General features: G+C 39.9%; 3 protein-coding genes across 6 annotated transcripts; 1 reads left to right on the forward strand and 2 right to left on the reverse strand.

Annotated features, from left to right (window-relative positions):
• Window positions 1–40: 40 nt before the first annotated feature.
• On the reverse strand, window positions 41–6505 carry LOC114157623 (aminoacyl tRNA synthase complex-interacting multifunctional protein 1-like). 2 transcript variants are annotated; one of them, XM_028038732.1, is made up of 8 exons: window positions 6471–6505; window positions 6264–6393; window positions 3119–3213; window positions 2167–2280; window positions 1748–1879; window positions 1434–1633; window positions 415–586; window positions 41–324 (listed from the first exon to the last, which is right to left on the reverse strand). In XM_028038732.1, the coding sequence occupies exons 1-8, from the start codon at window positions 6478–6480 to the stop codon at window positions 158–160; spliced, it is 1020 nt and encodes a 339-aa protein (XP_027894533.1). In that variant the 5' UTR covers window positions 6481–6505; the 3' UTR covers window positions 41–157. The 2 variants fall into 2 exon arrangements, with proteins under 2 accessions (XP_027894533.1, XP_027894531.1); XM_028038730.1 differs by having other exon boundaries at window positions 1700–1879.
• On the forward strand, window positions 4354–16269 carry LOC114157622 (phosphatidylcholine:ceramide cholinephosphotransferase 2-like). Of its 2 annotated transcripts, none has more exons than XM_028038729.1 (7): window positions 4354–4559; window positions 12375–13046; window positions 13316–13433; window positions 13529–13586; window positions 13697–13792; window positions 13982–14148; window positions 15628–15801. In XM_028038729.1, exons 2-7 carry the CDS (start codon window positions 12526–12528, stop codon window positions 15799–15801), a joined length of 1134 nt encoding a protein of 377 aa, XP_027894530.1. In that variant the 5' UTR covers window positions 4354–4559; window positions 12375–12525. The 2 variants fall into 2 exon arrangements, with proteins under 2 accessions (XP_027894530.1, XP_027894529.1); XM_028038728.1 differs by lacking the exon at window positions 4354–4559 and adding an exon at window positions 8393–8535 and having other exon boundaries at window positions 15628–16269.
• Window positions 16270–16658: 389 nt separating this feature from the next.
• LOC114157642 (transcription factor 7-like) lies at window positions 16659–21502 on the reverse strand. 2 transcript variants are annotated; one of them, XM_028038773.1, is made up of 7 exons: window positions 21361–21502; window positions 20800–20851; window positions 20618–20715; window positions 19582–19733; window positions 18570–18690; window positions 17864–17971; window positions 16659–17790 (listed from the first exon to the last, which is right to left on the reverse strand). In XM_028038773.1, the coding sequence occupies exons 1-7, from the start codon at window positions 21460–21462 to the stop codon at window positions 17719–17721; spliced, it is 705 nt and encodes a 234-aa protein (XP_027894574.1). In that variant the 5' UTR covers window positions 21463–21502; the 3' UTR covers window positions 16659–17718. The 2 variants fall into 2 exon arrangements, with proteins under 2 accessions (XP_027894574.1, XP_027894573.1); XM_028038772.1 differs by having other exon boundaries at window positions 16659–17971.
• Between the last annotated feature and the right edge of the window lie 1646 nt (window positions 21503–23148).

Below are 23148 nucleotides of genomic sequence, written 5' to 3' on the forward strand. Positions count from 1 at the left end.
AATAATAATAACATGAAATAATTAAAAAGCAACAGAAAAAAACATTCTTTGTCTGTTTATTTAAGTATTTGTGCCTTTGGTCTGTCAGTTATTTGCAGCTACAACAGAAACATGTGCCAGCAGTTTTTACACAAATGATCCAGAAGGGGGCAGTTTTCTATCTGATGGTGCAGTTAGTGAGAGATGGAGCCCTGCAGAGCCCCTTCCCCTTCACCTCAAACCCACTGCCTTTGTAGTTGGCCACACCTTTACTGTCCACCTGCAGGTCAGGCAGCAGAAGCTCCCAGATCCTCTGTTTGGATGAAAGTTCACCATCCGGTTCACCTAAAACAAACATGGCGGATCCAAACGTTGGTATCGGTTCTATAGCCTCATAAAGGCTGAAATTGACCTGAACACCGTCGCCATAGTTACCAGGGTAGCTCAGGAAGGTGATTCTGTCTCCGGGGGCGGAGCCTGAAGGTGGCGCCAGCAGCTCAGTGATGACATCAGAGGCGCAGCAACAGAGAAGGCGGCCGTGTGAGGCCACGCCCCTCATTTTAGAGGCCTTCACGTTGCACAGAAACACTCCGAGAGAGCCTGGCAGCTGCCAGGGGGAAATTTAAACCGTTTTAATTAATAATAATAAACATAAAACACAGTAAGGATGATTTATTGACTCTTGAGTAAGTCAGCTTTTCTCTAATTTGGAGTTAGCATTAGCTATTAGCTTGACTCTGGTTAGCTGCTAGCATGATTTACTAGAGAAATACAATTTTCAGACATATTTTGTATTATTATGACTGCAAATTTGACATCAGCTGAAAAATTAAGTCAAATTTCTTGTATTTGTGTAAAATCTAGTTCATTAAATCCAGGTTTTCTCTTCATTTCTTATTTAAACAGAAACCTATTGCATCTAGATTTGGAAAACTTTGATATAATTGTAGGAATTAATTCAATACATCTTAAAACTTAATAAAATACATTTTGATTTCAAGATATTAATAATTAATTAATTATGTGTTTTTATGTATTTCCGTTTTTTGTTCCAGTGGAAACTTGACATAAATTTTAAATAAATATTATATTTCATTGCTTAAAGAAAACACACTTATAAAATCCAGTCATTCACATCAAATCTTGTACATTTGTATTTTAATAAAAACAAATATAGCACAAAGTAAAAGAATTGAGTGAAATTTCCTATTATTTTGATAGTTTACGTTAATTTTTGTTAACCTTTCAAAATCAAAATGACATTTTATACACATGAATATCTGAAGTCATTTTGAAAGCGGTTTCAGAAAAAGTCAAATTTTGTTACAAAGACTTTTAACTTTATAATTTGGAAAATTAAGCTGAAAAATGTCACAATAAAAGTCAGTTTCCATTCAAAACACCTGATATAATAATAATAATAATAATAATAATAATAATAATAATGTTTTTACCTGGTCCAGATCTTGTAACCATCCCAGTTTGCTAACGACGGTCCGCGGAGAGTTTTCTCCCACATCCACGTCCTGAACACTCATGGCCTCCGCCAGCGGGTGGCGCCGGACGCTCAGGATTCTTCCAACACGCAGATCCAGACGTGACGCATCGATGCGAGACTCCGCCCCCAAAGAGAGCGGGTCTGAGACCGGACGAGCTAAAAGATGGATATGAAACGTGACTGTCGTTTTATTTTCCTCTGGTTTCTCCGGTTTGTTGTTACCTTTCCTCTCTCCTCTCCTCCGCCTGCCTGGTCGGTCTCTGCTCTCACCGGAGGAAACGGAGGGAGGAGGACAGCATGAAGGAACAGCAGCTGCTGGTCCGGAGGGCGAGGTGGGGTCAGGGGTGGAGTGGGCGGGGCTTACACGGTGAGGGGGCGGAGCCTGAGAGAACAACGCTTTGGCTGGAAGAAAGAAAACATGTTAAATCAGCAAGAAAGAGATTAAATACCAATAACGGCTGAATGCATCTGAGTAACGTTTAATTTAGCAAGATATCAAGTCTAACGCAGTCTAAGAATGTCCGCCGTTTTTCCAAGAGGTTAAAAACATTTCCATAAAACTTCCTTCAGAACTTTATGGCTCCTCAGTCCCCAATGAGAACGTCTTTTAAAGAAACATAGGATAAACGTTTGACCTGGTGGAGTTAAGATGTTATTAGGTGTTAAAGTTTGGTTGGTAGTTTCTGTACCGGAGCGTCTCTTCTGCTTGTCCTGCAGCTGACCCCTCAGCTGGTCGATGTCCTTTTTCAGCTTGGCGTTTTCAACCAGCAGCTTCTTCTGCTCTCTGACGGACGCCTGCAGCACTGCAACACACACAATATCATGTCATCCACAAGGTGGCGCTGTGTGGGAAATACAAGAGAATGTAAATATATTACATATTTCTTCTGATTTTGATTTTTTTTTCCTTACTTTTTTTAATGTTTCTGGTCATCATAAGACTAAATACACTTTTTTTTTTTTTTTTTTTGCATTTTTCTTCTTCTGACATTTTAAAGTTTGTTCAAAATTTGCATGAGTTGGATGGAAACATCATGATTAGCTAGATTTGGTTGAACAGTTCCTGTCTGACAACATGAAGCAGGAATTCATTACATCCTTTCAAGAACAGGTATGGAACAACATTACTGTCAGCTTACAAAGTTCACTAAATCATTTCTGAGGCTTTAGACATGATCCACAGAAGCCAAGTTTCAATCACAAGTGTGAACAAAACGTTTTTAATATTCTGCAAAAAATTTTAAAAAACAGTTTTGCAAATATAGTTTTTTTTTTCTTGTTAAGTGAGAAATCCAATTAAAATGTAAATAATTTTATTAGAACTGTTTTAGAGTTACTGGTGAATAATCACTAAACATATCTGGTCATGCCTTCAAACTCTTCAACATCCAGAACCAACATGTTTGGACCCGTCTGTCCCAACAGAACCAGAACCAAACTGGTTTCAGTAAACAGTAATTTCTGGGCAACCTGATCCTTACTGGGCCTGAACCAGCCAAACGGCTTTAAAAGCCTAAAATTAGGCTTTTAAATTAGGCTTTTCCATCCACACATGTTCATGATGTGTGGATGGAAACGTCTGAGCTGACCTCTGACCTTTAACCTGATGATGTCATTAAATTCTCAGGGTTCGTGTCTTACAGGCTTTCTCTCTGCTCAGCAGCGCGTGGGTTTTAAAGTACTCCATGATTTGCTCTCCATCTTCCGGGTCCAGTTTCTTCAGTGCCGCTGCCAGGCTGAAAAAACAAAAAGCAACAAAAAACCCGTCGAATAAAACAAAGCTTGTGCTGACAGAGGTCAGAGGTCAAAGGTTTTCTGCCAATCTGAAATATTAGCAACAATTTTCAGTTTGCTGCATTATTATTAGCATTAATTACTGTTATTTATAGAAGTGGTTGAAATGTTTATCAACTTATTTTAAAATAAATATATTTAAACAAAAAAAATAAAAAATTTTATTACATAAAAGTAAAGTTGTCTATTTAAAATGCTCTTTATTGTCAGGTTCAGACATCATCAGTTAATCTGGTTAAAACTAACAGAAACAATATTCAGTCAAACATCATTATTCAAATGAGACAATGACATCACGACGTTTATGTTTAGATGAGATCAGAGCGGGCGCCGCCTGCCTCCGGGCGCCACGCACAGCTAAAGGTCAGAGCTAATGCACCAGAAAAGTTTGTTTTTATTAAACCATGAATGAGTGCAAGAGCTTCCTGCATGATATTATCATAAAGTGGCACAATGTCAGAAGAACTCATGCAGAGAATGCAAAACTATGTAGTTTGATTCAGAAATGGGAAAATAATTTCCTATTTATTCGCCTCCAACAAAGACAATGAAAACCACTTAAAAACCACTTTGAAAAGCTAAAGTGCTGTCAACCCATTAACAAACTAAAAATGGAACATTTTCAATGATGCATCAATCTGTGACACTTTGACGAGACAGAATACAAACACAAGATATCAGTGATGTCAGACAAATCTGACATTTCACTCCAGATATTTCTCATAAAAAAGCTGTTTAATTAACGCTACCGGAAATTCATTTGGAGAATTTTGTCTAGTCAAGATTGTAGTATCAAATTATAGCTCCAGATAAAAAGTGAGATATTGTACCTTTACTTTGACTAGTCATCCCTTAATTGTTGATATCTGAAATACACATTTCAGATGGTCAGTAATTAATTGTAGATATCTTGAATTAAAACTTCCACACAAATTAATGGTAAATCCGATGTCACTTATATTAGTCAGAATGTAATTAGAGCTATCTTAATTTACAAAGAGTCTGGAATGTTGGTGTGGTGAAACTGATTTTATGGTAAATCGGCCTGCCATATCCCCCAAGCAACAAAATTAGCATGCTAACGGAAATGAGTTCAACATTTGAGAGAAACATCGATATGAAGGAGATTTTGAAGGGTTTCAGCGGCAGATTATGTTAGATTGTGGACGTCAGACTTGTTGTGGACTAACAAACGTCACGGGATTAGATTAACTGGACCAGTGTGGACGTAAAAAGACCGTTTTTGTTCGAGATTTTTCTGTTCTGTCAATGATGGAGACTCTGACCGGTGAGTTGGACTTTATTCTGCATTTCTAAGTTGTTTGACTAAACAGTTCACTGTCTACAGTTATAACTTTATCCTTGATTGGTGTAACTTGTTAGAATCTCAAGAGCCTTAGTTTTCCAATTATTTAAAATATGTATACAAAGTACAAACAAAGCGCATGACGTTTTGACGTCCAGCACGCGGTACATAAGAACTTCCGGTGGTTTAGGAAAGTGGAGTTAAATAAGTGGAACGTTTTTCTGATTTGACTTTGTGAAATTTGCTTGAACGTGTATTTGTCTCACATCTGTTTCACAATTATGTTTATTATTATTATTATTATTATTATTATTATTATTATTATGTTTATTATTATTATTATTATTATGTTTATTATTATTATTATTATTATTATTATTATGTTTATTATTATTATTATTATTATTATTATTATTATGTTTATTATTATTATTATTATTATTATTTTTGTTTTTGTGTGTCTGTTGTGAAGTCAACCTACTGGACCCGAGATGAACAAAGAACAGTTACACATAATTATTAGGCAGCTTCTTTTATTTAGGCAAGATGAGCCAAAAGTAGATTTAATAATAAATCAATAACAATATATATAAAAATCAATACATAATAAGTCTGATAGAATATTGATTAAACTCTGATCCAGAACCGCACAGCCTTCTGGGAGATGTAACCAGAGGAAAGACTTCAGCTACTTAACTTCTCACAGCTAGCAAAGCAAGGCTGGTGGCATCAACTAACTCACTCTCTCACTCTTTGGTTGCTTAGCAACTCACTCATTCTTTAGTTACCTAGCAACAACCTGCTGGGTAACTTAGGCAGCAGCAGTTTAAGGTTTGTGCCTCATAACTGTTTAAAGATTAAAACAACAGCAGCTTGGAGAGAAAACTGTGGCCAAAACAGTAAAGGTCACATCAGCAGTTTGTTAGTATTTGGAATATTTAAAACAAAAGACTAATCAATAATGATCAATATTAACTGATATAAAACAACCCTATTCAAGGATTGTTTTTTATGTTTACTGGGAAGTTTTGAGCTGGTTATAATTTTCACCTAAACAGATGAAAATAGAAAAATGAGGAAGGAAAAAGTTTTTCATTTAGTTGTGTAATAATTCTGTACAATAGCTGGCAGATATTCCCCTGAGAAGCAAAAACCTCACGTTTACTTCCGTAAACATGCATGTTTGTTGTTTATTAACATTTTGGATTAACAGAGACTAATGTAGTTGGTGATTAAAAAGAATATTGTTTTAATTGCTGCTGCTGCTGAGGCTGTAGATGTGAGTTTCTGTCCTGTGGGAACCGTCCCTGTGTCCTCCCACAGCAGCTAAACAAACCCACTCTGAGCTCCTGACATGCAGAGACACAACAGCTGCAACAGCCCTGATGCTAAAAATACCTGCAGCCAGTGGAGCTCACTCACATGAGCGTACGGTAACTACACTGAGAACAGACTCAGACTGATACATGACTGGGAAACAGAAAAAAACTCAGGAAAAATGACTGAAGTTTCAGTGAAACATCCAGGTCTGTTGTTGCTCTAAGGTTGACCAAAATGTTTCTACTTTAAGACTTAATCTGGAAAACAAAGGTGAACTAGTGCTTCTTTTTAAGGTAAATTTCATATTTGGGAATGAAACAGAGCAGCCTCAGGTGGTTTGGTTAGTTTCGGTAAAGCGTTTGGTACCTGGGGTTGAACAGGTTCTCCATGTTGTCCATGTTGACGCTCGGCTGGCTCCGCTGCAGAACGCGCGTGGAGCCCAGGGGTTTCGCCTCCGGTCCGCCTTCTGTCAGCTGTCTGCCTCCATCAGCGCCGTCTGTGGCCAGAGGTCAAAGGTCACATACCTCCACTTTTAACCACAGGGGAATCAGAGGTTTATGTTTTGATATCCACCGCATTTCATTGAACAGAGTGAAGACAAACTGCATGATGTCAATAATGTCATGATGTCATTTAGTCAATAAAACCACAAAAATCAGTGCATTTAATTCAGATTTCAACTTTTTATTCATAAAAGATTTCTGTTATGAATAAAAACTTTCTTTTCATTTTTGTCTGTTACATGAAATTCCAATAAAATCTGAAATGAAAGTATTTATCTGAGATTTCAACGACATAAGTCACTAATAAACAGTTTTCTTTGCTAATAAATGTAATTTTTTATTGATCTCTTTAAGTCAAGGTCAGCAGGACATGAATGTTCTTGAACTGTGGTTGCATTGATTTAATGAACAATTAGCTCCACCTAGTGGAGAATTAGGCAAACTACAAGCCCCAACCTAATCAGAGGACAACAGAGTGAACTGGTGAAGATGAATAAGTACTGATTTGTGCTCCAGTCTTGATTTAGATTTAGTTTAACTTATTTAGTTAGTTTTATGATTTTTTTAAATCTATTTTTTTGTCCACTGACTAAGCTAACTTACATTAGCAACCCTGTTTTGCATGTTGACATTCAAACAGTGTTGCATGTTTTACACCAGATGTTTTGCAAATGTTTGCTTGATTTAACTACAAACAAATAACTTACCGCAGTGAAACAGCATGTTGGATATTGTGGTCAGGGTTTATGAAGAACAGCTGGACTCTTCAGAGTCATTGGTTTTAAATTCCACAAAGTTTTATTTCATTATATTTTTTGAACAACTAATGAACCTTTTGCACGTCTGAATGTTACATTTGATGCATTTCATTTAAGTCACCAGTCAGAGCCTGGATGTTGCAATGATCTGAGATTCGTTTCTGCTTTGTTTTCAGTGAACGAGGTGATAAAATGCTATTTCTCAACCTTTTGAGCATTAAAAACTGCACCTCTTGTTTGTTCATAATCTTTGTTCTAATGTTACTTTAAATCTGCTGAGCCTGTTGTGTCATTTTAAGATCAAGAAGATACAGTAAACCATGTAGATGACTGGAAGATCTCCAACCTGTTCTGACATATTGAAAGAAATTGATTTAGGAAAGTTCAGTCTAAATTTGTTATTTTGTAATTATGATCATTATTTGTATTATTCTTTCCATTTTAGTCCTTAAAATACTTGAAGTTGCACATAATACTTTTTGTCTGTAGGATGACATCATTTTCAACGATTACATCAGATGTTCGGATCTGTTAGTTACTCAACCTGAGTCACCTTTTTACCAAACACTTTTTACTCTTGACTAATATCTTGGATAGCTACTTGTGTGAAAATATGACCATGTTTGCTACTCTTAGTTGAGTAGAAATGTTTGGTTCCCACCTCTGACTATAACAACATGATAAGAAAATAAGCAACTGAAATATAAAGTTCAGAAATAACAGAGAACTATTATTCAGAATAAAATCTGATTGTTTGGAATGAAAACATCTATTAGTGAGACATGAATGAGAGGAAAACTGTATTCAGGTTGTTTGTATTTAGTTTGTATCTGACAGGTTGTCTGTCAGATGTTTTAATATTGTTTTAATTATTCCGTTTTCATATGTATTAAATCAGTCAGTTAGAAATACACAAATGCTTACGTTTCCATGTTTACAATACTGACTCAAAATGAACCATAAAGTTCAAGTTTAACAAATAATTTGGGGTAATGACGAATATTTTAGATTTATCTGCCGGAAACTTCGCTGCTAGCTTCAGCTAGCTCTGTATTTCTCAACTTTCTCCGGAAAATTCCGAGTGAAACCGAGCTCAGGTGAGTCATGCGCAGAGGTGAGTCAGCGGGGCGGAAACCGAGAGAGAGAGAGGGAGAGAGAGAGAAAGGGAGAGAGAGGGAGGGGGGGAGGGGGCTGTCTGGGTCCCGAAGGAAGCGGACCATATTTGGAGTCTAAACATGGAGGAACGCCAGGCACGAGCCGCGGGCCAGGGGAGGGGCTCCTCCTTCACCGGGCCGAGAGAGAGAAGGAGGACGGAGGGGAAAACGGGAAAAAGGCACCGATTTCCGAGAATAGGACGTGGAATTGTTTCAGAAAGCGGTGAGTACATCTCTGTCTGCCTTAAAAGAGGAAGAAAGCCATAAATTATTTTAGATTTTATTGGTTAGCGGAGAGGAAACCTCCAAAGTTACGTTTTGTGGTCGACAGGTGTTTTCCTGGATTCAGCTTCATGTCTTAATTTCAAAATGAACGACTCAAGAAAATCTCAGAAAACTCCACAAAGTTTAAAGTCACTTTAAAAAATCTATTTTAAGTCTCCGAGCAAACTTTGAGCGATCGATCAGTTGACTTAGAGACAGTTTTTAAAGAAGGCAAAAGTCAGAGACGGTTTTGATTGAGCTAGCTAGAAAACAACAGCGAGGTAAATATTTTACTGTAAATATGGGTAAATATGGGTTTCCTGGTCTACAACTACATTTGCATTTCAGCCAGTTAGGAAAGTGAATATTGTCACTTATTTTCTGATATTTTGTAAAAGTGTTTAAAAATCATTTTAGTGAAACATGTCTGCATGTTAAAGCTCTAAAATTCAAACAAGTTTCCTTAATTTATGTTAACTGTATAAAACACGACACATAAGATCTTTAATAACCTGGCCTGACATCTGCTAAAGTGTTTTATTTTAGTGTTAACATTTTTTATCTAAGCATATTTATGAGACTTGAGAGAATATTTAGTTGATTAAACATGGTTTATTTATTATTAGTGAATAGAATAAGCTGTTGCATCATGTCTGTGTTGATAATAATCTGACTTTCATTCACTGATAATCTGGAGTCTGTCTGTCAGACTGATCATATCCGTTTTCAGGCTTGTAGCTCCTCCTCGCCCGCATCGTGTTGATGAATCAGCTCTAATCTGTGGAAATTGAATTCCCGTGTTTCTAACTTCATTAGGCCTGATTCCCTGCTACTCTGTAAACAGGAAGCTGCCAGGAAACGCACAGAGAGTCTGTTCAGAGGAGAAACTCTCCAGGTTAAACGGCTCCAAACAGCAGCTGGAATAGAGTACAACTTCCTGTTAAAGTTTTGATCCATAACGTCAGTTTAAACGCTCTAGAAACAGATTTTAGGCCTGGCCTTGGTGAGTTTACTTTTTCTGTGACTCATGATCAACCAGGGATGGTTTCCTTAATCCCCTTGGATGAGTTGGCAGTCACAGGTTTTAGCTCACATACCGGCCAACACCAACCACAGGCTCCTGGGAGTCAGCGGGCGGAGGAGGCATGTAACGCACATCTACATCTGAAACGAACTTTTCTTAAGTTCCTGAACACACCTGTCATGATGCACAAGTACAGGAGAGTCAGTGAAGAAGAAATGCTAAAACCAGAGCTAGATGTCTGAGAACCTGCAGTAGAGCCTCAGTAGAGCGGCGGTGTTACAGTCCTGGTCCTGCAGGATGCAGATCCACCATGTGACCCTCCTGCTGCCCCTTAAGGACTCCCCTGGTCCAGCTCTGTCTGCAGCTGCCCATAGAAAAACCCTTTGCTCTGGATCCTCCAGGCTCCCACATACCTCATCTGAATCCAAGCAGGCAGTCACATGGTTCCTGCATGTTTGCATTTACACACACACCTCCAGACCACGGCACAGACCACACTGTTCTGCAAACACCCCAATCTGTGAACAACAACGTTACAGTTTCCATCCAGGACTTGTTAACCATTCACCAGTCATATTTTATAATATGAAGAATCATAAAAGTTTACATAATTCCTCATTGCATCAGATAAAAGTTTCTGTCTCCTTCAGAAACCGGATAATGGAAGCGGATTAGTTAGAGAGAAATATCAACATTTCTGTCTGAGCAACGTCTGCATAAAACTCAAACCTCTGACCAATCAGACAACACTTCGGACTGAGTTCTGTAGAAATAGTTTGACCCGGCCTGGTGTCGAGTTCGGAAACAAAATGATGCAACGATTATCACGTCAATGAGAACCGATTTCAGCGCTTCGCATCAGTAGGTCGGGATCTTTATGGTGCCGATCAGAACATCTATTCATCCAGAACATATTCATGGTTCTGGTAAAAGGTCTGCTGTAGATTCACTCCTCTATCTCCATCAGGAAGCTTCTGGAGAACTGGTATCAGAACTGGTGGAGCTCATTAAACTGGTGGAGCTCATTAAACTGGTGGAGCTCATTTAAACTGGTGGAGCTCATTTAAACTGGTGCAGCTCATTTAAACTGGTGGAGCTCATTTAAACTGGTGGAGCTCATTTAAACTGGTGCAGCTCATTTAAACTGGTGTAGACCTAGATTTTTATTCCAGAAGCCTCATGGTAACTCGTTCCAGAACCAGGCTGGGTCACTGTTCTGTTGTAACACCCAACCATGTCGCTCACATGGTTCTGACTCTGGTCTATAAGGAATAACTAAACCCATAAGCTGCATAAATGGTTCCTTATGGTTCTATTATTATGTTTCTGTGTAAGTAAAAAGTTTTATTCCTCAATATTTGGCCTAAAACCGTCTCACTGCTGCCCTCCTGGGGTTAAACAGCTACTGCAGTTGAATGGTCCTACTGGTTCCAATGGTGGGATCATGATTGGTGCTTTGTTGCTGCCAGAAGTTTCCCAGAACAGGAAAAAGTTGCTAGAGGTTCTGAAAAGTCACTAAATATAGTGACAAAGTCTCTCTAACATCTGTCACCCAGCTGTTGCATGAAGCTGCCACCACCATGTTTGACAGCTGGAGCAGCGTTCTTAGGTTTGGAAACCTGATCCTGATCCAGATTTCTCTAAACGGCTCCATTTTTATCTCATTTGACCATAAATTGTTTGTGCTGCAGGTTCGTATGGAACTAGCTAAAGGCCAAAACCTTTTCACTGCGTCCTCTGGAGCCCACTCAGCTTCAGCTCTCTGCAAGTTCAATCATTTACGCTCCAGTTGTTGGTCGTCTTGTGCAAACAGAAACATTCCTCCTCATCTGGTTTCATCAGTGTGATAGTAAATATCTGTGATATTCAAATATGTGAAGCTCCACAAATAGAGAGCAAATAAAAGGACTTTGTACCTTCAGCTGGGCTTTGTCATTGAGCCGATACTGAAGCTGAACTGACTCCTCCTCATCCTCCCAGTGGATGTGACCAGACTGGTTCTCAGGGCGTCTCGGTGAGGGAGGTTCTCTGTGGTTACCTGAAGTCAAACCGCTTCCTGCTGGATCCTGCTTTTCTCTGGGGAGAAAAATGCATGAGAACCTGCAGAAACACACAGTTACTGTAATCCGATCAGAGTTTCTGTAATAAAACCCCGGATGTTTAAATATGGAAATGATTTTAGGTGCATGTGCGCTCAGGCTGATGTAAACACACACAATGGGGTGTGTGTGCAAAAGGTCAACAACCTGTTGGGCGACTAAAGATGAAAAGATTCCTGCTGCAGGTGAAAAGAATGACTCATGAAACGAATCATCTGGCGGCAGGAAGAGTTCAGACCTTCATGAGAAATGATTGGATACTTTACATCTTACAGCTGATTGGCCGATTCCAATCTACTACGACAGGACTCTTATCTCAGCTGAGTCTCATTTTTAAAGTTTTACTACAGATCAGATCAGATCAGCTGCAGGTTCTTACATTCCTGAAGGTTAAACTTTGGACACCAGCCAGTAGAGAGACTCTGTCTGTTTACTGTTAAATGCAGCGTTTGCTTAAATAAATCAGTTTGATTTTTGTTTGCATAAATGTCAGATTAAGTGGAAAAATAATCTAAAAATGTAGCATTTTAACAGCTTGTGCAGACTGTTTAACTGCAGAATGTTTAACTGCAGACTGTCTTTCCTGTTTTGAGGAGTGGAAACCAGAAATCACTTTTAACCTCAGAGAAACTGAATGTTTGAGCTCAGATGTAAATTTAAATGTTTGTTTTTCAGGTTTCTGCTGATTGAGACTCACCTGACCTGGTTCTGCCTTATCTGTGACCTCGGAGACCGAACACCTGCACCAGACCTGATAATCAATCAGGCCTGTTATTGGTTAACAGACTGACTGGAAGGACTCTGATTGGTTGATAAAGTTTAGTCCATGGCCGCTTCAGAGCTGATTGAGAAGGAGGAAGTCCGGATCCCCGTGGAAGCCAACGTGACCTCGTCAAACTCCCCGACACAGATTCATCCACAGAGGGTTGCCAACGGTAACCCCACCCGCCACGCCTCGACGCCGTCGCCTCCCCCGGACGACCTCGACGGTAATGACAGGCGCGGCGGGCTGTGCAGCCTGATGCTGATCGAGTCTCTGAACAACAAGCTGAAGAGACGCTGCGACTACGAGAAGATCTGCGCCGAGGCGGAGCCGGCCGACAGCCTGCCCAGCGAGTGGTGGAAGACCGGCGTGGCCTTCCTCTACGCCTTCTTCAACCTCGTCTTCACCACCGTCGTCATCACCATCGTCCATGAGAGAGTACCCGACAAGTCGGTGAGCCCGCCGCTGCCGGACAAGTTCTTCGACTACGTGGACCGGGTCTCCTGGGCCTTCACCATCACCGAGACTAACGGGCTGATTCTGGTCGGGCTGTGGCTGGTCCAGTGGCTGCTGCTCAAACACAAGTATGACCATTGACTGATACTGGGGATACTGGGGTTACTGGGGTAACTACATCCATTAATAATAATATTATTAATAATAATATAGGTTCTGCCTTTACATTAACCATTAACTATCCACTAGTATTATTAGTTATAATAATTGATGTAGAAGCAAATGACGTATTTACAGCATTTATATTTCTTTGTTTCCATGACTTCTGGTTTCGCCTGTATTTGTTGTGTTTTTAAGCTTTATTGATCTGTTATTGATTGGTTCTCCGTCTCTGCAGAGCCATCGTGGGCCGGCGGTGTTTCTTCCTCATCGGGACTCTCTACATGTATCGCTGCGTCACCATGTACATCACCACGCTGCCGGTGCCGGGGCAGCACATGGTCTGCGCCCCAAAGGTTGGTTGGAAACTGGACTTCTTCTTCTTCTTCTTCTCCTCATCCTCAGTTTGTTTGCTGAAGCTCGGAGCCAATAATCGATTGTTTCCCTGCAGCTTTACAACGACTCAACGGGGAAAATATGGAGGATCCTCCGGCTCATTTCAGGAGGAGGTAGCATCACGCTAACGGCTTATTGGTTGATTATCAAGCCCTGGTTTCTGATTGGCTCACAGCTGATCCCTGCAGAGTTGATCGAAAGCTAATCAAACTTTATTTTCCAGGTTTGTCTCTGACTGGTTCTTACCTCATGTGTGGAGACTTCCTGTACAGCGGCCACACGGTCATGCTGACGCTGTCCTACCTCTTCATTCAGGAATGTGAGTCCACAGAAACGGTTTTCTCCCAGCAAAGCTCCAGATGAGCTTCAGCAGCTTTTCACACAAAGTTTAACAATAAAACTCCTTAAACACGCCTTTTAAAATCAATCGTTTGGCCACTTCCTGGTTCTGGTCTTTAGCTGACTGAAGGCAGATCCAACCTGTTTTCACCTGAGCTGTGTTCTCCAGACTCGCCCCGCTGGATGTGGTTGTACCGCTGGGCCTGCTGGCTCCTCAGCGTCTCCGGGGTCGTCTGCATCCTGGTGGGTCACGAGCACTACAGCATCGACGTGGTCATCGCCTACTACGTCACCACCAGGATCTTCTGGTGGTACCACACCATGGCCAACAATCGCGTGAGTCCGATCAGCTACGGCGGAACCGTTCGGTCCCGGCGGAACCGTTCGGTCCCAGCAGAACCGTTCACACGCCTCTGTCCGGTTGCAGCAGCAATCTGATGGGGGGAAAGAAAATGATGGACGGATTTTAATTCTAAGTTAAATCTGATAAGTTCAAATGTATTCAGGTCTGGACTTTGACTTGACCAGTCTACGTCTTCCTGCTGAAGAAAATCAGCAGCAGCATGATGCTGCCACCACCATGCTTTGGCTTGAGGAGTTCAGATTTATTTTGTTAAAGTTGAAAGCTGCGTATCATTTTTTTACTGCAAACAAACTCATTGCCTCTAAAAATGTTTTAGTTTTCATTCATTTAACTGGTTGAGAAACCAACTAGTGAACTTTTAGTGAGCGTAGCTTCAGTTAACTTAATAAATCTAAGCAGTAATTAAATGTTACACTTTATTTTGAATCTATAAATAATAACTGGAGCTTCTGAACACTCGCATTTTCTAACGTTAATCAACTTATGAAAGGAAATACTTCACCAGAAAACTTCCTGGATGATTTACAAGTATTTTTTATAGAAAACAATTTATTTACTTATTTCAGTCCAAAAAGCTCCAGAACTCAGTCAGAGCGCAGAGCAGTGGCCAAACTGGACTGGACTGGTACTGACCCTCTGTGTCAAAAAACCTTTACAACTGAAAGTACATAAAAAACTGGACCTGTTATTCCAGTACCCAGTTAAACATAATTAATGGTAAAGTGGAGCAACCTGCAAAGCATTATGGGAACTTCATCTCTTCTTTCACAACATGTTACAAAATGTCTTAAAAATCAAAATGAAACGCTTGAATGTTTGCTAAACTTATTTTGAGTTAGCAAAACCTTGATCAGAGTCGACTTATATTCACTTGTTTAATCGGTTAAATAGTTATAATTTACAGTGTACTTCACCATCATGTGCTACTCTATTGGTTTATTACATAAAACCCAAATAAAATGCTTTTATTTTGTTGCAAATGTAGAAAAGTTGAGGACTTTGTGCTGGGGCGCCCTCTGCTGGATTCATGGTGGAATCAGATGGTTTTTAGCAGCAGTTGTGATTTTGAATGTAACTTTTTATTCTTATTTATTTCTCCAAACTGCAGTGACATTTTCTGATTCTTTTTCTTGACTTTTCTAAAACCTGTTTCTGTAGAAACACGTCCAGGAACTTTGTAGCTGACAGCCATCTTGGTAGGCACCATAACTAACTGCCTTAACAGTTGCTATGACAATAATATATATTATATGTATGTAATGTATAATGCTTATAAGTTTAGTGTTTAACTTTTAAGCATTATATATTACAGCTGTTTCAGTTTTTCTGCCGTCAGTGTGATTTTTACTAACTAGCAGAATTAGCTTAGCTTCTGTCTGCTAGCCGAGTCGGACCTGTAGCCTGGAGTTTGTTACCTTCTGCTCTTACTCTTGTTGGTGACGTCTGTCCAGGATCTGTGCGGCGCCTCGACCAGCTGCCTGACCCGGGTCTGGTGGAACCCGGTCTTCAACTTCCTGGAGAGGAACGTCCGGACGACGGTTCCGGTCGTGTTCCTGTCGCCGCGGGCCCTGCTGTCCTCCTGCAAAGAGCGGTACCACACGATGGGCATCGAGAGGGACGAGTGAGGACCGGACAGGGTGGGGGGGGCCCACCGGGACCCGAACCCAGACCGTAGAACCCACCTGGTACCACTCTGCTCAGCAGCTGGAGGTGTTCATGTTCCAGGCTGCTGGCCCAACTTGTTCTGGATGTTGAAGCTGAGGAGCAGAAAGACGTTTTGAGTTCTGCTCCTGGAGAGCGTGTGCTGAACCCAAACGGACCTTTCCGGGCCGGCGGTCTGAGCGGTTCTCCTCCGGTCGAAGCTGTGAAACATTGCTGCTGGCTGAACTTTGTTCCTCGACGCTGCAGACGGACAGAAAGTTTCACCTCATCGTTCAAATGTTTCTCCTGTTCTCCGGGCTCGGTTCTGAGCTCGGTTCTGTTGGACTTTAACGATGCCTTGGGGAAGTATTCCCCCCTAACTCACAGCGTTTCTATTTAAATGTTTCAGTTCATCAAATAACCTGAATAAAAACCAAAAATCAGTTTTCAAATGATTTTGTTTATTCAGCCAACCTGGTGCTGCTTCCTCTGGCTGCAATCACTCATCAGCAGGCCTGTACTTTGACTAGGCCACTCTTCTGTTTCAAGACACCCCTGGCTATAGAGCAGAGGTGTCCAGTGTGGTTTGGGGGCCTTTTGAAATGATTTTGTTTGAAATTGATCGTTTGGACGCCTCCGCTCTGATCCATCAGACCCAAAACCATCGAGTCGTCTGAATGTTTATCAGTAGAGCTGAAAGTTTGGGGCATAAATTTAACTTGAACTGTTTTACAGGTTTGTCTTTCTGCTGTTTTTTCGTTTTGTTATGAACTCGATCATGCAAAACATTTATTTTCCCTTCTGAATGTCAAAAATGAGGATTGAATCGATCAGTCAAATCTCAGATGGTGAAACTTTCTTTATTTTCACAGTAAATATCCAGACAGGAGGAAGGAAATATTTAACAATATATGAAACACAAACTACGTCTAATTACAGGAAAAACTCAGGTTAGGAGGAAACACTTGAATAAAAACAGAAAATAAAATTTCACTTTACAGGACAAAGAAAAGATGGCATGCAGGATATTATGGAAGTTTTTTCCTTTTTGCTGCTTCCAAGTTCTTTAACTTCTTAGTGGAACCGGTGAAGGCGCATCACTGCCACCTGCTGGAGTGGAGTGTGAAAGACGAGCGATCGAATACCGGAGGTGAAATCCAGGATGTGGTGAAGCTTTAGAGGTGTATGAATATTTTTGAGCCTTTTCAGAATAATTTTAAACAAAAGTAACAAAACGGTCATCCAAATCTGTCAGGTTGTTGGTTGTATTCCAGTCGGGAATGAAATGATTTATTTGGATTACATGAATTAAACTGATTAAATGTGAATTTTTATAAAAATAAAACATTTAAATGGATTCCATGGTTACACTCATTGGATTCAAACAGGATATTATGAAGATGTTTCAATAAAACTTTCATTTCCAAATCAATACCGATATATCTGTGATCATATTTATCTGATACGATATCAGGATGAAACTTATTATTTATTTTGTATTGTGAAAAGTGAGACGAAGCTTCATCAATTAAAATTATTCAAACTGAACATGATAGTCAAAACATTAGGTATGAAAACAACTGACCCATTTATTATGAACCGGGACAGAAAATATGGAGCGGACTAAACGTTGGAGCGGACTAAATGCTGCAGCGACCTGCTTCTGTCTGAGATTATTGATCCATTCCATTTAAATCCGATGCTCATTTCTTTGGCCGATATCGGACCGATATTCAACATCAATATCTGATCGGGACTGCCTAATATTATTTGAACATTAAAGAACGTTGCAATATTCCCAAACATTTCCCATGTCTCATTTTTACTGTACATCAGTGCAGAGTTTCAGATTATCGTCTATAAAATCTTTACAAGCAGCTGCTGTCTGACTCTTGGCTGGATCATTGAACCTGGGTGCAGATGACCTCTGACCTGGAAGAGTTTCCCGCCATCTGCTTCCTCTTCCTCTTTCCCTGGAAACGAAGGAAAACCTGAGTTTTTTCCTGAAGGTGTGTGCTGTGAGTGTTCAGGATGTTTGGTACGTACGTAGTTGTCCCTGGCAGACCAGCCGGGGTAGAGCTGCATGTGCAGCAGCCGCTCCTTCTGGGCCAGATCGTAGAACCGGGACTGTTCCGATCGAGGCAGAGCGCGCCACTGGCCCAAAGAGACAAACATCAGGCCGGCCGGGAAACGGCGTGACACCAGAAACCAGATCGACACCAGAAACCAGACCAACACCTCGGTCTGGTTTCACCAGAAACTGCGTTTCCACTGTAAATGTGGGCAAATATTTCTCTATTTTCTACTGGTGTAATAAAAAAATACAAATAACATATTTTTGCAATTATAGTATTTCCGTTAAAGGGGCAGCATTATGTAATATCGACGTTTTTTTCCTACTTGGGAGCGGCTGCATATTGGGGAAACTGTAGTCGGCCATTTTACAGAAGAGCGATGGATTCAACACGTTGGATCGACACACAACCTTTTCTGATCTGTGATGCTGTGAGAGCAAAACAAACTATCATCATTCTACCACTTCCTGTCGTCTTCTTTGGCGTTTCTGTCAGTAGTAATATCACATGACTCATGAGATTTCTATACGGCTGAAAAACCACTGAAATATTCCATCAAAAAACTTGAGTGTTTTTTTTTATTGTCGTGTTTCTATTGATTTATTTTCTTAATTTCAGTTTGCGCAATTTTACAATGAATGGAAACGCAGGTATTGTGACATCATCAGGCGTCTCACCCGGCGTCCCAGGATGCGGTTTATGGCGGCGCTCTCCTTCTCCCGTCCTTCCTGCAGCACCTGGTGTCGCGTCTCCTTCATGTAGAGCATGAAGGCGTTCAGCGGCTTCTTCACCGACTGCCTGCAGACAAACACAGCAGAAACATGGCCGCCAGCAGCATGGCTCTCAGCCGACGCTAACGCTAATGTGCTTGAAGGAAACTTAGCAGGTGATAGCCAAAACTTCAACACAGAGGTCAAACTTTATTCTTCTGAATAAAGTTCAGTTTGTTAATTTCAGCACTTTCCATTAGCGCTAATTAGAGTTGGCAGAGTACCAAAAATTGCACTCAAGTAAAAATGTACCAAGAAAAATCAAAATAAGTCAAAAGACATATTTTTCCAAATCATATTCTTTCAATATAAAACTTATGAGACGTTAGCAAAAACTGCAGCTGTGTGTCTGAATCTGGTGAATTTTTGGTTAAAACATGTTTGTTTTTCATTCAGTGGGGAGAAAATCCAGAAATTTTACTCATGTAAGAGTAAAAATACTTCATAATAAAGTTACTCCAATGAAAGTAAAATGGAAAGCGCAGTAACAGTACTCATAAAAGTTACTTTTTCCTTTAAAAAGTCAAAGAATGTAACTGAGTACATGTAGTTACTACCCAATTCTGGCGCTAATGGAAATTAGCGCTAAGTGCGCAAAAATGTTTTCAAAGCTAGCTAAAGCGCCAGACAAAAGAAATTAGCTCTGCTATAATCACATTAGCAGAAATGTGCTCACCACTGCTGTCCGCTATATTAAGGTACTAAATGTTCTTCAAATCAATAAAATCTTAGGAAAAATTGATCAGATGTGATTAAATCTATAACTGATTAAACTTTTCACCCTCAATAAGTTTGGACAAAAACTACAACCAGCTGATATATAGAAATAAAATCAGGAGGCATTTTCATTACTGAGCAGAAGAACAAAACAACTGAAGGTTCTGATTCCCGTTTCCTGCCTCAACGACGCGGAACTCGCCTGGAAACGCTGTTGCCGTGGTAACAGGGGCGTGTCCAGGAGGGAGGGTCGGCCTGCCGGGCAACGGGCCTGCTGATTGGCTGGTAGGGGGAGCGGAGGGGGAGGTGCCTGTCGCTGAGGAGGAGGAGGGGGACCAGAGGATGGACGGAGCTCTGCGCAGACAAACAGCAGCAATATTCTGTCACAGTGATAATAACAATAAAACTATAACATTTTGTGAATGATGTCATTAAATAACAAGAATTTAAAAAATATATTTTTTGTCCTTTTTTTTAATTGTCTTGTCCTGATGAAGGACTTTTAAAATTTTACTTTATCTCACAAGAATAAAGTCACAATATCAGTAGAATTAAACAAGAATGAAGTCATAATATTACAACTTTATACATTGAACATTGACTTTATTCTTGAAATAATACAGTTTTATTGTCATAATATTATGACTTTATTCCCATATTTTTATTTTTCATTAGTATGGTCCTAATACTCTGCTTTTTCAGGTAAACATGTCCGTGTTTGTTTTAAAATGATCGTGTTTAACACTTTGTTGAATCTTGAGCTGCAGTTAACACGGCGGCCACTAGACGGCGGTATAAAAGCAATAAAACACATAACTCCAGTTCCTCCCATCGCTAACTGGACCAGTTCTGACCTTTGCCCCTCAGTTTGTGAGTGTCTGACAAACAGGAAGAGAAAACGGTTTGCAGCGGTTTCATGTTCCAGTCGTTCAGAGGCCATTGGACTCAGCAGTGCGGTCATCCTGTCTGACATCTTGCCTCAGGGCCTGCAGCGCCCCCTGGACCAGATTTAACACTAATTGTGTCAGAAAGGGAACATATTGGCTTCAAGGGAAGCAAAATAAAGCTATTCCCTTATACAGACTGATTCTTTGTGACCTGGAAATAAATAAATCAGTCTTTATATCACAGGATGAAACATTATTTATGTTAAAATACTTTAACTTAAACATTTCAGGGACATGTATCGGGTCCCCTCGTCTCCGTCCGCATGACTTAAGAAAGGCGGGAAAACTCACAGCAGCGGCAGCCTGTGAGTTGATCTGCCCCCTGCTGGTCAGACTGCAGTACTGCAGCTCGGATTCCTGAGTGGGCCAATCGAATGAGGGCTGGTGATCTGAACATGAACATGAAAACATCTGAATAACATGAAAACATCTGAATAACATGAATATTCTATCTATCATTTATTTTTACTCACCACAGTTCGGTTCTGCAACATTTCCACTCAGTCCATTCATAAACAGCATCTCCTAAAATAAGATCAATAATTAAAAAATCAGTAATACTGATGTAATAATAAATGTTTAATTTCCTATGTTTTAACATTAGTTAACTTTTGGAACCATATTCTTTTCTCATCTATTCATTATTAAAATTGTTTGTTATTTTTTGTCACATCTTCACATTTTAGATCCTCAAACTAATTAAGATTTTCTTAACAAAGATAAAATCCTGCTAACTGATGATTTTATAATTATTTGTATAATTATTATAACGCCTGAATAAAACGCCGACGTCTGTTTTGATGATGAGGATTTTCTTCCAGTGATGAATTAAATCATCAGTTATAATACAGAAAATCCAACAAGATTAAAAATATTAAAACTAAAATATTTAAAACAATAACATGAAAACATCTTTACCTTGGTTAAAATGAGATTAAATTAGCAATAAGATATTCTTTGTAAACAACTTCTTTCTTTAAAAACAGTAAAAGGTTTCAGTCTAAGTTCTTCATTTGATAATAAAGGAAACTTACTTCTGCAGTGAGAATCTGCTCCATCCTGCAGGAGGTGAAACAAACGAAGAAACTCGTTTTGGTGGCGACCGGCGGATCATCAGAGAGAGAAACGCTCAGCATGTTTTAAAGCTTCGCACCGACAGCCAGGATCTGCCTCTGGTTCTCCAGACGGACAGAAAGCATCACATCACGTTACTCTGACGACACAAACATTCACTGCAGCATCAAAACCTTTCTATGATTCAGGAGGTTTGTTTCAAGTTTCCTCATTTAAATCCAGAACATTCCTGATGATCCAAAGTTAATATCATTAACTGCTGGTTTTTAATCAGATGAACTTCCTGTTGTTGTGCAGAAGCAACAGCTGCTCCTCTGAAATCATCGTTGCTGTTTTTCCATCCTATCGTTGCGTTAAACACCAAACATGCAGCTTTCAGCTTCTATGCGCCGCAAATCTGGAACAAACGTCCAGAAAACTGCATAACAGCCGAAACACTGAGTTCCTTTAAATGTAGACTAAAAGCCCAGCTGGGTAGAGATGATTTAGAAACATTATAAATAAAACATTAATAAACATGTTGATGTGATGCTTCAGTTGTTGTTGATTGATGTGTTTTAAGATCTTTGAAATGTCTTGTTGCTGAAATGTGATGTAGATAAACTCGACTTGGACAAAATGTTACATTTGTGCTGAAACATTAATATCATCACCTTCCTGAAATAAGACTTTTTGCCTAAAACATCTTTTAGAAGCCTAAATAAAGAAGCCAAAGTTCTTGAAATATTTGTTTTTCTGAACCGTTTCCATCCAAAGCTTTCCTTGCAGATCTCTTCTGTCTCGCGGTTCTCTGACCTCTGACCCCTGGGGGGGTCACAGGTTGTGTCAGGGTTGAGTCTCCCTGTGGATTTGCCGCGGCGGCTGTCAGAAACGTTTTACTGCAAAGCCTCAAACCAAATCAGAGCTAATCCACATCAGCTGGACAGAAACAATCTGGGCGACTTTAACGGCCCGCCCGTCTCCATGGCAACACTTCCTCTTCCTGCTCACTCTGCGGGATGCCCACAACCACAAAACCCTTAACCTCTCCAACAAAATCTGGCCAGAATACAAGTTAAATAAATAACATAAAGTAACATTTTTAACTCAAATACGATCATAAATCTGAAAGTTTGATTTTCTGATATTCTGATCGTTGTGAAAGAACTGAAAGGAGCCTGGAGGTAAAATGTTCTTCAAACGGAACCGAACAATCGAAGGCGTAAAACCGCAGAAAATTATAATTATCTTATTACATCCATTATATTAACTGATTAGTTGTATTTTGTAGTAAAAGATTTTCTATTTTATCTATTTTAAAAGTGGAAAAGCAACTTTTCCAAAATGTTTTACTGAACTTTTGCTCCCATCCTGTCGATTTGAATCGAGCAGAATTTCACTTCTGCAGGTTTTATCAACTCAAATTCACTTTTTTAATTGTTATGACAGAAATTTAAGACTTTCTGTCCACAGAAAGAGAAGAAAACAAAAAACATGGAGAACCGTGAAACCATAGAAACTAAATATAAAATCACTGGAGAGAAAACGGTATAATTTATACAAACAGGATGTTTAGTGGCGGCCGCAGCCCAACGGAGAGTTTATTTGGAAAACAGTCTAAACAAAGTCTGTAAGAGCTACAGGGAACAACGGCTCGTTAGCATAAAACGTTGACGTCAAACCGGCTCAGAGTTCAGAACAAAACAGAAAAACTCTTAACTTTAATCACTAAATATTGTCTCTGCTGCCCGGATATTTCGCTGTTAGCG

This window comes from Xiphophorus couchianus, chromosome 14 (assembly GCF_001444195.1).
Source record: "Xiphophorus couchianus chromosome 14, X_couchianus-1.0, whole genome shotgun sequence".
NCBI classification, from domain to species: domain Eukaryota; kingdom Metazoa; phylum Chordata; class Actinopteri; order Cyprinodontiformes; family Poeciliidae; genus Xiphophorus; species Xiphophorus couchianus.

Bases quoted from the DNA above. Each gene is read 5' to 3' on its own strand.
- LOC114157642 (XM_028038772.1), bottom strand. From the start codon at position 21,462: ATGCTGAGCGTTTCTCTCTCTGATGATCCGCCGGTCGCCACCAAAACG. The intron at 20,852-21,360 runs GTAAGTTTCCTT...ATCTTATTTTAG, and splicing joins AGCAGATTCTCACTGCAGAA to GAGATGCTGTTTATGAATGG. The intron at 18,691-19,581 runs GCGAGTTCCGCG...GTTTGTCTGCAG, and splicing joins CACGGCAACAGCGTTTCCAG to GCAGTCGGTGAAGAAGCCGC.
- LOC114157623 (XM_028038730.1), bottom strand. The intron at 1,634-1,699 runs GTAACAACAAAC...TCCATCTTTTAG, and splicing joins GAGGAGAGGAGAGAGGAAAG to CTCGTCCGGTCTCAGACCCG. The intron at 587-1,433 runs GTAAAAACATTA...TCCCCCTGGCAG, and splicing joins GGTTACAAGATCTGGACCAG to CTGCCAGGCTCTCTCGGAGT.
- LOC114157622 (XM_028038729.1), top strand. From the start codon at position 12,526: ATGGCCGCTTCAGAGCTGATTGAGAAGGAGGAAGTCCGGATCCCCGTG. The intron at 13,434-13,528 runs GTTGGTTGGAAA...GTTTCCCTGCAG, and splicing joins ACATGGTCTGCGCCCCAAAG to CTTTACAACGACTCAACGGG. The intron at 13,587-13,696 runs GTAGCATCACGC...TTTATTTTCCAG, and splicing joins CCGGCTCATTTCAGGAGGAG to GTTTGTCTCTGACTGGTTCT.